The 13201-nt window shown below is 39.0% G+C and overlaps 1 protein-coding gene across 1 annotated transcript; it reads right to left on the reverse strand.

Moving 5' to 3' along the window:
• Positions 1-264: 264 nt before the first annotated feature.
• LOC139951722 (uncharacterized) lies at positions 265-12205 on the reverse strand. Its single transcript, XM_071950772.1, has 2 exons — positions 11852-12205; positions 265-3885 (listed from the first exon to the last, which is right to left on the reverse strand). The coding sequence occupies exon 2, from the start codon at positions 3525-3527 to the stop codon at positions 2046-2048; it is 1482 nt and encodes a 493-aa protein (XP_071806873.1). The 5' UTR covers positions 3528-3885; positions 11852-12205; the 3' UTR covers positions 265-2045.
• Positions 12206-13201: the final 996 nt, after the last annotated feature.

The raw sequence follows: 13201 nt of genomic DNA on the forward strand, positions 1-13201 counted from the left end.
TTGCTAGAACAAGCAACATGGAGAGAGATTGATAGTATAAAACATTGTGAGAAACGGCTCCATCTGAAGTGACGTAGTTTTCGAGAAAGAAGTAGTTTTCCACGAATTTAATTTCGAGACCTCAGAATTAGATTTTGAGGTCTCGAAATCAAAGATCTGAAAGCACACAGCTTCGTGTGACAATGGTGTTTTTTCATATTTCATAGTTATCTCGCAACTTCGACGAATTGAGCTCAAATTTTCACAGGTTGTTGAGATACAATCCCCAAACGTGTCCAGTGTATTTAACTAATTTTTGCAGTTATATCGCAAGTCCTTTTGGTTGGTAAGACTTGCAACACTGATCTATTTTCTTAAGAATATGGACGGATTTACACTTATTTCAAATAAAAACTTTACAATAAATAACTTATTTATGACTCAAGGGTGGATCCCAGTTTTTAGACAAGCTTTGAGCCTAGAGAAAAGACTTTATCTATAGCCCCTTTCGAAACCACGGCTTCGGCTTGGGATTCACCATTTTATAGCAAGCCCACACAATACAATTTTCTACTATGTTGTATAGCCTAACATAAAAATATTGAAACAACATCAAGTACTTCATTAATTCATATAATTATGAGTGACCCACTCAATGAGATTGTTTCAATCGCTTTTTGTTTTGCATACATGCTTTGGGGGGTTTTATGGTCAAAGGTCCCACAGTCGGGGTGACTCTCAAATTCATCCGCCATTTTGAGATAGTTGACAAAATGGTGGACACAACGATGGCCATACAGTCTGCTCTAGTCATAGAACACTGTTAAGCTGTTAAGAAGAAGTTCTGCGTTTAAACGCAGCGGACACTATTGGTAATTACTCAAAATAATTCTACATTGTGTTTCGTTTTACTGTCCCCATGTCTCAACAAGAGTACTGTTTTATAATATTAGTTTGATAAAAACAATGGTTCGGTATTTAACATAACAAAACGTATACAGTAGCCTACAGTAAAACACACACACACACACTACCATTCACATTATCTATGAATAAGAACATATGTATACAAATCGGTAACATCGGATACTATAAACAACTTTACTAAAAGTCACAGCCAAATTTAACAAAATATTTATGGGATGTTGAACTTAAAACTTGATGTAAAAAATAACGTGATTGTATGGGAGTGTATTAATGAATACTGGTCCCTCCCAAGTGTACAAGTTTGTCGGCAAAAATTATTATTTTGAAGAAAAATCATATCGTCGGTCTTGTCTCATAATTCATTAAATTCATGAAGACAGTTTATGTTATATAGTTTGATGAACCTGAATTGATTTTTGGGGTTGAACAAAGAATTGACTGGAGTGGGATTCGAACCAACGACCTCCGGATTAACGTGCCGGCGCTATACCAATCCGGAGGTCGTTGGTTCGAATCCCACTCTAGTCAATTCTTTGTTCAACCCCCAAAATCATTTCAAAATTTACCCAGTCAGGTTAATATTGAACCTGAATTGAGTTAGACTTTTGGACAAGTCGTCGGTACCACGCGGTGAGATAGTCGAGTTGTGGCGGTGCTCTCGCGAGATCACTGCTCTAGCGCGAACTGCTGGTTGCCCATAGTAGTGAGAGCGGTAGTCTCACGGGGCCAGCATACCGCGGGAGAGAGTCGGAACGCTATCATCGTAAAAGACATTTAACGACTTGTCCACAAGTCTAGAATTGAGTCTGCACGGTGCTGTGTAAAGGAAAAGGTCCCATACTTCAAATCGTATGCTCCAAATCGAGCGTCACTAAGTGACGGATTCGATTGCTTTTATCTATAGGAGGCCATGATTATGACTATAAATGGACTTGTTCTCAAAAATATTTAAAATATTGTACTATTGCAAAATATTGCTTCATGAACCTTTGTTTTCCTCCGCATACCATGTATGGAAAACAATTATAAAGAGCATCACGGAGTGACATATTTCGTGCGCTATATATAATAAGTCACTGGCATTATTATGGACCTATGCTGATTAAATAATTAATTAATACTATTTCAAAATAATTGCTTCATGGACTTTTAACATCATCTTCGAAGAATTTAATGATGTTTTCATTGTCAGTTTCAGATGCAGCTTCCAGTAAGGTTTTCATCTTTGCTTTTTTGATTTGTTTCCATATGTTGACCATGCTCTCATCTAGAACATCGAACTCGGGCAAATCAAAATGGCGGACCCTTGGGTTATCGCCACGGTAGTGTACCAAACGCATCTCAGTTTCAGGGTTTATGGACTTTGTCTCACCTCCAAGTTTGATAGCATGGATTTTAAAATAATGCACGTTGATAGGCCGGAGAATATTCTTGTCTCTACCGGTGTTCTGAAGTGTTGGCTCAGACGGACGCCAGCGATTTCGCTCCATGATGGACCCTTCGAGAACCTCCGAAGTATTAGGGCGGCCAAAGAACCAATTCTGAAGTCTTATAGCACCTAATTTATTGAGTCTCGGATCCCGTAAGAAATTAGGTATCTTTGGATTGGCTGGGTTCATGGGCTGGACGTATTCGTCGACATCAATCTTCATCATCCAATGGGTGTCATATCTGTGACGCCATAAACAGTCATTCTCGTGGGCTATTTGCACTTCTAAGTAACTCTTCTCTTCAGACGGTCTGTGAGACCATGGGATAACGGTGACAAACCCACTGTCTACATACTCTTTGACTGTCTCACGTAACAAACTCATCTTCTCGACCGCATTGTCGTAGATATAAGCGTGTTCCACACCCATAAAGCGATGATAATCCAGCCAATCTGGTAAGAAGTCATCCATGTCCTTGACCATTGTGCAAACACTCAAGAAGTGTTTCTTAGTGAGCGGCCAGCTGCCCGCTCGACACACCGTCAAATTGGCGTAAGCAAACATGTACCATTTCGGTCGCCATGTTACCTTGTAAAAACTCATGGTAAAATTAGTTCTACCAATGTAAATCTCCGGTAGCGGGCATGTTAAGACGAATACATACTGAGCTAAATAACCGAAGCTCCGGTAGTCATTCACGATTGGGTCGCTCTGTGTCCGTTCACCATTCTCGAACTCACAAATGAACTTATCCTCTGCCCAATTGTCCCGGAGAAACCGTACTCCTACAAAGACAACGCTCTGAGATGCTGGATTAGAGAAGATCGAATGAATTGTTGGCATGTCGCTCTTTGAGAGTTTACGAGTGAAAAAGCAAGTGTCCTCGACAGGGAAAGAGTATGAATATTCACTGCTGTTGTATCTGATATCATACATTGTCTCTGTGTTTCGTCTAAAAGCTTTCTCTGCGGCTATTCTCTGCAACCGAACTTCCTTGGTATCTGGAACTGGTACAACGCCACTGGGTGCCTGTCTGAGATAGGGAACGGAGAGAGCCCATAGGAACAAGGTTATCAAAAACGCTATCCATCCTGCTCCTGGATAGGTCAGTAAGTTATAACGGACCCGTCGGAACATTGCCCCGGCTTTACAGCATCCCGCACCGCTGTTTTTCCTGTAGGTTTGAATCATGGCGTTGGATATCCAAAAGCAAGTCCGCTAAACTGCGTCCCACGATGTCACAAGTTGAACGAAAAACCTTTCCTCAAAACGCTCCTTACAAAACTCTCCAAAACATCATGTCAAAGAATTTGTGGTTATCTCTGAACTCCAAACGCCAAAAGTTTCTACTTTCATTCTGCTTTGGTAAGGATTGTTTAGTTAGTGTTACCAAAGCATCGCGAACGCAGTCGTCGTTGAGATGTTCAATTTCAAGTTATCAAGAAGTAGGCCTACCAAGGCGGGAAACTGTTGATCCAACGACTTTATCGTCTGCTCTCTCAGTGGTTCACTCTGCATTGGTCCTTGGTTGAAGAAAACGGATTATGACCTATATTTGAAAAAAAAAGAGGATTAGAAAATAGTCTTCTGCCAGATCCAGGATTATGGCAAGGGAACTTTTAAGCCGTGTTCCAATAGGACGTTTTTTGTTAAAGCATCGCGACTTTTCTGTAGAATTAACAAAATTAAATCCAATCGGGATGCATGGTAAACTGACCTCCCTGTCAACTTACCGCGACCGTGGTGTGAAACTTAAGCCGTTTTTCCATTGAACTTTTTTTTAAGACACCGCAACTTTTCAGTAGATTTAACAAAATTAAGTTCAATGGGGAGCCTGGCATGAGATAAACTGACCTCCCTGTTAATTTACAACGACCGTGATAAGCCGAAAGACGTTGACAGAAGAGCCATGGTAAAGTTATCATGGGTAGATTTCACAAAGAGTTAAGACTAGCCTTATCTCGAGTAAACCTACTGCGACCACGCTGTAAAACGATATGCAAACTTGGGAACGCACGGCAGAAATCACCCTGCGCAAGAAATGGTCCAATGGGAACAAGGTTTCTCATGCCTGTATGCTTCGTTTTTAAAAGGGCAAGGGCAATAGGGCACCAAGGCATTTTTCCTTGGAATGGCACCCTATGAGGAAATTGTAAATTTCTATACTGGAGCATTTCAAGGGCACCAAGGCAATGACCAGGGGGCTCCGTTGCCTCGGTGAGGTATTAGGCCTTCTTATTCGGGATTATGGTGAGGGAACTTTTGGCCATCACACAAAACAATTAACCTGGAGGGAACTAACATTGTTAGAGAGATTGGACACTGCTCTATTAAGTTCCCTTATGTTCAGTGAAACCCCTGGGGTTTGACAAGCTATAGAGGTTTCTTCTATTGTCGTCCTTGGTTGCCGAAGACGGAAAATGCCATGTATCATTATAGCAAAAAATAGGATTAGGGGTAGGGTATAGGGTTAGAATACACTTTAGGGGTGTCGGAACATTATATTCGGGTGTCGGAACGTATAAGTAGGAAGGTCGGATACGCGTGTAACTGGAAAATGTAGTTGTTACACAGGTGTTGTCAAAGACCGGCCTTCTCACTTGCTGTATCTCAACATAATATGCACAAAATAACAAACCTGTGAAAATTTGAGCTCAATTGGTCGTCGAAGTTGCGAGAATGGAAAAAAAACACCTTGTTGCACAAGTTGTGTGCTTTATTTAGATGCTTGATTTCGGGACCTCAAAATCAAATTCAACGTCTCGAAATTAAACTCAAATATTTTAGTGAAATTACGTTAATTCAGAGGAAGCCGTTTCTCATAGTGTGTTAATACTGTCAACAGCTCTCCATTTCTCATTACCAAAGTAAGTTTTTTGCTATTTTGAGTAGAAACCGAAAGTATTTTTAAAGACACTGGACACTATTGTCAAAGACCAGTCTTCTCACTTGATGGATCTCAACATATGCATCAAACCTGTGAAAATTTGAGCTCAATTGCCTGTCGAAGTTGCGAGATAATAATGGAAGAAAAAAACACCCTTGTCAAACGAAGTTGTGTGCTTTTTGATGCTTGATTTCGAGACCTCAGTTCTTAACCTGAGGTCTCGAAAACAAATTCGTGGAAAATAACTTCTATCTCGAAAACTACGTCACATCAGAGGGAGCCGGTTCTCACAATGTTTTATACTATCAACCTCTCCCCATTACTTGTTACCAAGTAAGGTTTTACGCTAATAATTATTTTGAGTAATCACCAATAGTGTCCACACTGCCTTTAAGCCCAAGCAAAAGTGTATTTCACGATCGACAAAACTTTGACAGCGTGTGTATGCATGTTCAATTTCACGTTATCCAAGATGTACGAGGTTGAAAACACTGTCGACCCCACGACTGTTATCGTCAGCTCTATCGGGTGTTTACCATTAGAGCCTAAGTTGGGCCTTGGTTGCCCTGTATATCACACACTTCACTGCTTACCCTTAGTTAGGTCTACTTGTTTATGTTTGTTATGTTCTGCCATTTAGCCTTCGAGAAAGACTCTACTATACAGGGTGTCTCAAAAACAACTATACACTTTTGAAATGGATGCCGAATAAAAAAGAAATGATTCTGGGGGAAAAAGTTTATATGTATGGATAGCATAAGGACTCAACTTTCATATGACACAAAACAACTGAAAAATAATTCATGCTTGGATGAGCACTGCTCACTTTTGCAAAGGGTATGAAAATTAGGCCTTCCATTTCGGGTATGTCATTTGGAGCTTACAAAATTCACAAAGTTGAATCCATAAACTACCCATAAACCTTTTCCCCCTCAGAATCATATTTTTTTATTCGGCAGCCATTTCAAAAGTGTATAGTGTTTTTTTTTAGACACACGGTACAGAGTCGAAAAGGGAAGGTACACCCTTGGTAATTGTCAAAGACTAGTGTCCTCACTTGGTGTATCCCATCATAAGCATAAACAAGCCTTTGAAAATTTGGGCTCAATTGGTCATCGGAGTTGCAAGAAAATGATGAAAGAAAAAAACACCCTTGTTGGACGAATTTGTGTGCTTTCAGATAAGAATAAAAGACTTCTGGCTAGAAGTCTTTTATTATTTGAGTGAGAAATTACCTCTATCTCAAAAACTACGTTACTTCAGAGGGAGTTGTTTCCCACAATGTTTTATACTATCAACAGCTCTCCAATCCTCGTTACCAAGTCAGTTTTTAAGTTAATATTTGTTTTGAGTAACTACCAAACGTGTACTTTACCCACAATAAGTTTTGCATTTTTACCATCAGTCCTTTTTGGTTGGTAAGCACATAGAGGAAGTTCCTCCATGGTAAGCATGACTGTGCAACTGCTAATATATATATATTTTTCTCACTCACAACAAAGCAGAACATAGCCTAATTCTGGTACATTCAGGAGTACGGAGACGGAACTGTTCACCACATAAAACAACAAACCGGAGGGAATGTACATTGTTAGGAGAGAAGAAAAAAAGGGTCACTGCTCTAAAATCCGACACCCCATACCAATGTTCCGTAAAAACCCCTGAGGTTTTTCATGCTATCTATTGTTGTCTTTGTTGGTTGCGAAGACGAGAAAATGCACTGTATCATCACAAACAAAAACAAGATTAGGGGTATAGGATAAGGGTTATGAAAATACACTTTTAGGGTGTCAGAACTAGGGGCTTAATACGCGTGTAACCAGAAAACGTACCCACTTGTAAAACGCAATTAGTGCACATCAATTACTTTGAATTCCAACCATTAAAGGCAGTGGACACTATTTGTAATTACTCAAAATAATTATTAGCAGAAAACCTTACTTGGTAACGAGTAATGGAGAGCGGTTGGTAGTATAAAACATTGTGAGAAACGGCTCCCTCTGAAGTGGAGTAGTTTTCGAGAAAGAAGTAATTTTCCACGAATTTGATTTCAAGACCTCAAGTTTTATAGAAAATGAGGTCTCGAAATCAAGCATATGAAAGCACACAACTTCGTGTGACAACTGCGTAAGATTAAAGCAAGTCTGTGGATATTGTGTTTTGTATTACAAAAAGTAGGCATACCCAAATCCTTTTTTTGTTGGAATCAGTCAAGTGTTATGAGAGAGTATAATTATTAACACTTTAGAAAAAAGGGAAGGGAAAGCTGAAAAGGAGCCCGAAGAGAGACAAACAGACATAACTGACCTTGCAATCACAAATGACTGTTGACAAAAATAACAATCAAGTCCCAAAGTTACTGTACCAGAAAAAGGGCCAAAGCAAAGTGTTGTGCTGTATAGACACAATTCTTAATTGCACTGATGGACACTATTTTGTACTCACAACATTATTTGTTATAGCATAAAACAATTTACTTGGTAACAAGCAATGGGGATCTGTTGATAGTATAGGCTTATAACACATTGTAAGAAACGGCTCCCTCTGAGTGACGTAGTTTTTGAAACAGGGGTATTATTTCTCACTCAAATATTAAAAGACTTCAGGCACAAAGCCCTTTATTATAGGCATGTGAAAGCACACAAATTTGTACAACAATGGTGTTTTTCTTTCATTGTGCTCTTGTAACTTCGATGACCAATTCAGTCCAAATGTCCAGATTCAATCCAGATTTGTTAGGCTGTGATTGTTGGGATACACAAAGCAGCAAACTTGTGTATGATGATTACCAAACTAGTCCAGTGCCTTTGAAGGCAGGGTATACTTTTCTTGGTAAGTTGTAAAATCAGTATTCTCAATTGGTGTTATAATATCATATTATGCAGACACAAGAAGTAAACACGCCTGTGAAAATTTGCACTCAATTGGTCATCGAGTTCAGAGAAGACACCGAAAGAAAAAAAGAGCATTGTGGCATATTTTGCTTAAAGGTGGCTAAGAAAGGCTTCATGCTTGATGAAGCCCTTTTTAGATCCAACAATTTGGGGTGAAAATGTCCTCTCGTTTATCCCGTAAAGATACAGCGGCGCTCCAGTTCTCTTCGCCAAGAATTTTTATGTCCTTTTTCTTTTCAGTACAGAAGGGATAGCCTTCCTTTTTTCAGCCTAAACATCGTGTATTTCAAGAAAGAAAAGATTTACCACGCAGCGCGTGTTTGTCATTCATCTGGGCCATTTGCATTAAATCTGCTGAGCGAAAATTAGCAGGGAACAGAAAGTCACAAAAAATGGTACATGTGGAATCATGCTACTTTGGCTGCCATTAGCCTCAAGCGGGTAGGCTAAGCATATTTTCATTGCGCTTAGATTCTTTTTGGTTTTTTGCTAAAATTTTACCCTTCTAAAATAAACAAACTGGTTTTGGTTTATCTGTATTTGAAAAACAGTTAGAAAAACACACATCTCGAATGTTTGTTACGTAAGCATCAGAAACACATTTGCTTACATGCTTGATGATATTGGACAATTACTGTTCTTTGCTTTGGCCACCATGAGTAAATGAGCTTCCTGTGTGTGCTAGAAACTGTAGGCCTATATGGCCTGGTTGTTTGCATTGCTTGAGAATATAGTCAGTTAAATAAATATGCTTCAAACAAAGTGCATGCCAACGACCGCAACACATGCAATTTCAAAACAATTGACAGGCGGGAAAAGGGGGCCATAAACAAACACTGAACCATTAACAGCAGAAGTCGTTAAAGCATTCTACCTCCATGGTTAAAGGCATTGTACACGTTTGGTAATTGTCAACGACCAGAGTGTTCTCACTTGGTGTATCCCATCATAAGCATAAAATAACAAGCCTGTGAAAATTTGGGCTTAATTGGTCATCGAAGTTGCGAGAAAATGATGACAGAAAAACACCATTGTTGGACGAGTTTGTATTTTATTATTTTAGTGAGAAATTACCTCTGTCGCAAAATCTATGCTACTTCAGAGGGAGTCGTTTCCCACAATGTTTTATTCTATCAACAGCTCTACAATGCTCGTTACCCACTAAGTTTTGAGTAATTACCAAACGTGTACCTTCTCTTTAAAGCCAGTGGTGTATGCTCATTTGCGTAGTCAATCAATATTTGGACACTATTGGTATAATGTCAAAGACCAGTCTTCTCACTTCTCAACATAATTTTATGCACAAAATAACAAACCTGTGAAAATTTGAACTAAATTATTGGTCGTCGAAGTTGCAAGAGAATATGGAAGAAAAAACACCCTTTACTCGCACAAGTTGTGTGCTTTAAGTTGCTTGATTTTGAGACCGCAGCTGAGGTCTCGAAATCAGTTCAAATATCATAGTGAGAAATTACTTGTTTCTGTTTTGCACAACACTATCAGCAGCTCCATTGCTCGTTACCCAGTAGGTTTGCTTTCCATTGGCCTGCAACATGCCTGATACTACCTGACGCTATTTCTTCCTCCATGCTTCACGGAGGCAACGACGGCGATTGCCTCCATGCTCCCTGGTTATTGCCTTTGTGCCCTTCAAATTCCTACTCCTCTATAAATTTAAAAATTACCTCATAGGGTGCCCTTTACCAATGAAAAAAATGTCTTGGTGCCCTTGCCCTTTTAAAAACGAAGCATATAAGCCCGCTACAACAAAATAGTGTTTCACTATAATAATTTAAAGATGCTGTGTCAGATTTTTTGCCCCAAACACTAAAAACATTTTTTTTTTGAGTGAATGGTATTTCAAAGATTTTCACCCGCTCTAACGAAAAACAGTTTAACTTTTACTTTTAATGGTCAGGAACCATGACAAAAATTTTAAACGTTTCTTATAAAACACATAAGAATTGGTCACGTGATATATAGTCGGGATCCCGACAAAAACTAATTTTGAGCACTTTATTTCACTGCTACTAATAATTGGCGGACTTTTTCGAGCAACTGCTCAAATGAAAGCTTGTAACTTTCTCGACCCCCATCAAAATACCTGTTGAATTTTAAATCAATATTTTAGGGTCGAATCAGCCAAAAATCTGACATGTCATCTTTAAAATAGGCCTACAAAAATACTTTCTTTTTAAATGAATGTACGTCACAAATTGACCATGTGTTGCCGCAAACAATATTGATACCTCACCATGCCATGCTTAAATCCGATAAATGAATGATCATGGTATTTCTCTATGCCAATCGTAATCTCAATCGATGACAGCATTGTGGAGATGGGGGTGGATGGTTATCGATTAAATCCTATAACCAGCTCATCGAGGGGATTAACCAAAATAAAGTCTAACCTTTCATGGAGGTTTTGTTATTGTAACAGAGCCCCAAATGTTTGTGTCTGTAAAGTGTACGAAGTGTTCAAGGATCTGACAACTCGAAACAAACTTGGGTTTAGCCTTAATAATTTTTGAAAAACAGAGCTAGCTAGAAGGTTGTCTTTATAACCGCTCTTCCTTTCTACATGGTATAACTTGCTATACAGGCGTCCATGCATGGTTCACTTGCACCCTGACAGGCTTTGGAATTACACATATTATATTTTGGCCTTGGTACCCGCGGTCTCTGTAAGATTCCCCAAGCCTCTTTCAGAAAAATGGAAAACGGTTTTGGCTTTTTCTTCATACATAGATGATCTTCCCGTTCCCATAAAGGGAAGGTACATGTTAAGTTATTACTCAAACAAAATTATTAACTTAAAAACTGTCTTGGTAACGAGCATTGGAGAGCTGTTGATAGTATAAAACATTGTGAGAAACGGCTCCCTCTGACGTAGCATAGATTTTGAGAAAGAGGTTATTTTTTTGGTTAAAATAATAAAAGACTTCTAGCCAGAAGTATGTTATTCCTATCTGAAAGCACACACATTAATTTGTCCAACAAGGGTGTTTTTCTCTCATCCTCGCAACTTCAATGACCAATTGAGCTTTGTTATTTATTTTTATGCTGATGTTGGGATACACCAAGTGAGAATACTGGTCTTTGACATTATAGTGAACCTTCCCTGGGAATTACGCAAAATACCACAAGGGACATAAACGCCAAGCTGGCGAGATCCAATCTCTCTCATTACAACGAAAATTGTGATCACTCGTGCATCTATATAGACGCCAATACTTATTTTAGTCATTGTGATGTGCATTAATGGGTTCACTTGGTAGGCTTCGAACCCACAACCTTTCCTCTCGAACATGAAATGGCAGAGGTCTCGAATTGGAAATGTTTCCGTATGGCGCCACCACTTTTTCATTCGATATGAAATAATATAGTATCTAATTTACCTCAATGAGATATCCCTTTTTGTAAAAATGAGTAAAAAAGTGGTGGCGCCATACGGAAAGTTATCCGATAATTCAAGCATGATGAAAGCACACGATTTGTGCGACAAGGGTGAATTTGCTGCCATTATTCTCTCGCAACTTCGACCATGCCAAAAATGGGGGAAGAAAATAAGATTCGACGACCAAATAATAAGCTCAAATTTTCACAGGTATGTTATTGCATATGTTGAGATACACCATATAATGGAGGTAGAATATTCTATAGTGAGAAGACTTGTCTTTGGCAATTACCATAGTTCCCCCTCCACCCACGACTGTATTGTGCGTATCACTAACCGATCAAGCATGTCTTCTCTCTTGGCCCAGTAGTCACGTCGTTACTAGACGGTCGATATCTTACGTCAGCCTGCTCCCTGGTCCGTGGGTCTCGTTCTACAGGAACACAGCAAGCAAGCAACAGCTACACCAAAAACGCTTGCTTTATGTCTTGACTCTAAGAAATTGATATCAGTATGATCACTTTGATCGCCCCTAAATCTTGTATTGCCAAAATTTTAGGGAAACATCCAAAATAATATCCTTTATTTTTGTCACACGCGCTCTTTGTAACCATAACATTGGTCAAAATATTCAGTCCCTTCTCTATGATGTAATGATGTACAAATGGGGAGATGATTAAGAGGCTTGTATTAAAGCGGAATTCCAGTTAGCGGTTTTTCTATTGTAAAGACACCCCGTACGCGTCTATTGTGTTGTTACGTAACGGTGCTGGCTTAGCCTTCTCAAGCTGGGCAACCAGCTAAAACAGCTCGATCTCAGAGGTGAACGTTATAATACTTATTCCTTATTAGACTTGGTTCCAAGTCTAGACTTCAGTGATCGTGGCTTTTATAGTCTGCGATATCATTTTTTTTTATGTACATCAAAATTGCCACTGTCGTATTGCTTTTCAATGGGGATATTATTGTTCTCTAAATCGAGGAAATTTTTGAGGATGGCAATTCTATAGGCCTACTTCAGAAGACAAAAATTGCTACCCACACATTAATGCCAGAAATAGCGCCCTCTTGTGGACTAACTTCCGTCACTCCCCTTATGATCACACTTTCAATAAGCTAATCTGGTGTGAGAGTTTTGCGTGGCTGATACATACAAACCGTTATTTCAGATTTGAAAGAAAGAGCTAGACTTGATTTCAAGTCATAGCTCCTTCTACTTGCAGCCTCGGCTTCAATGTCATTTTTTTATGCATTTTTTATGCGCTTTTTGAAACAGTGATGGCCTTGAAAATTCACTGGACTATGCCTGCAATATTTTTATCCGGTTACTGTTTCGCAACTTTTAAAACAATTTATTTTTTACATTGTAAATATTTGTCTCTCCTTAACCATTATTTCTTAAATTTGTAATAGTGTGATTTTCTTCTAATTTTAATCTTTGTATATTTTCCTGTAATTCGACCTCCAGTCACCATGGGAATTTGTTTTTAAAGTATAAACCAATAATGAATGAATGAATGAATGAATGAATGAATGAATGAGTTATGACTATTGCCAAGAATGATTATTATTGCCTAGAAAAATTAATGTCCCCCCATTCAAAATGGGGAAGGCACTAAATACTAAACTCCACAGCGGTTCGGCCCATCGGAGAATACCCGAGCGAGAATGACCTTATGACGTCATT

This window comes from Asterias amurensis, chromosome 19, assembly GCF_032118995.1.
Source record: "Asterias amurensis chromosome 19, ASM3211899v1".
In the NCBI taxonomy this organism is placed as follows: Eukaryota; Metazoa; Echinodermata; class Asteroidea; order Forcipulatida; family Asteriidae; genus Asterias; species Asterias amurensis.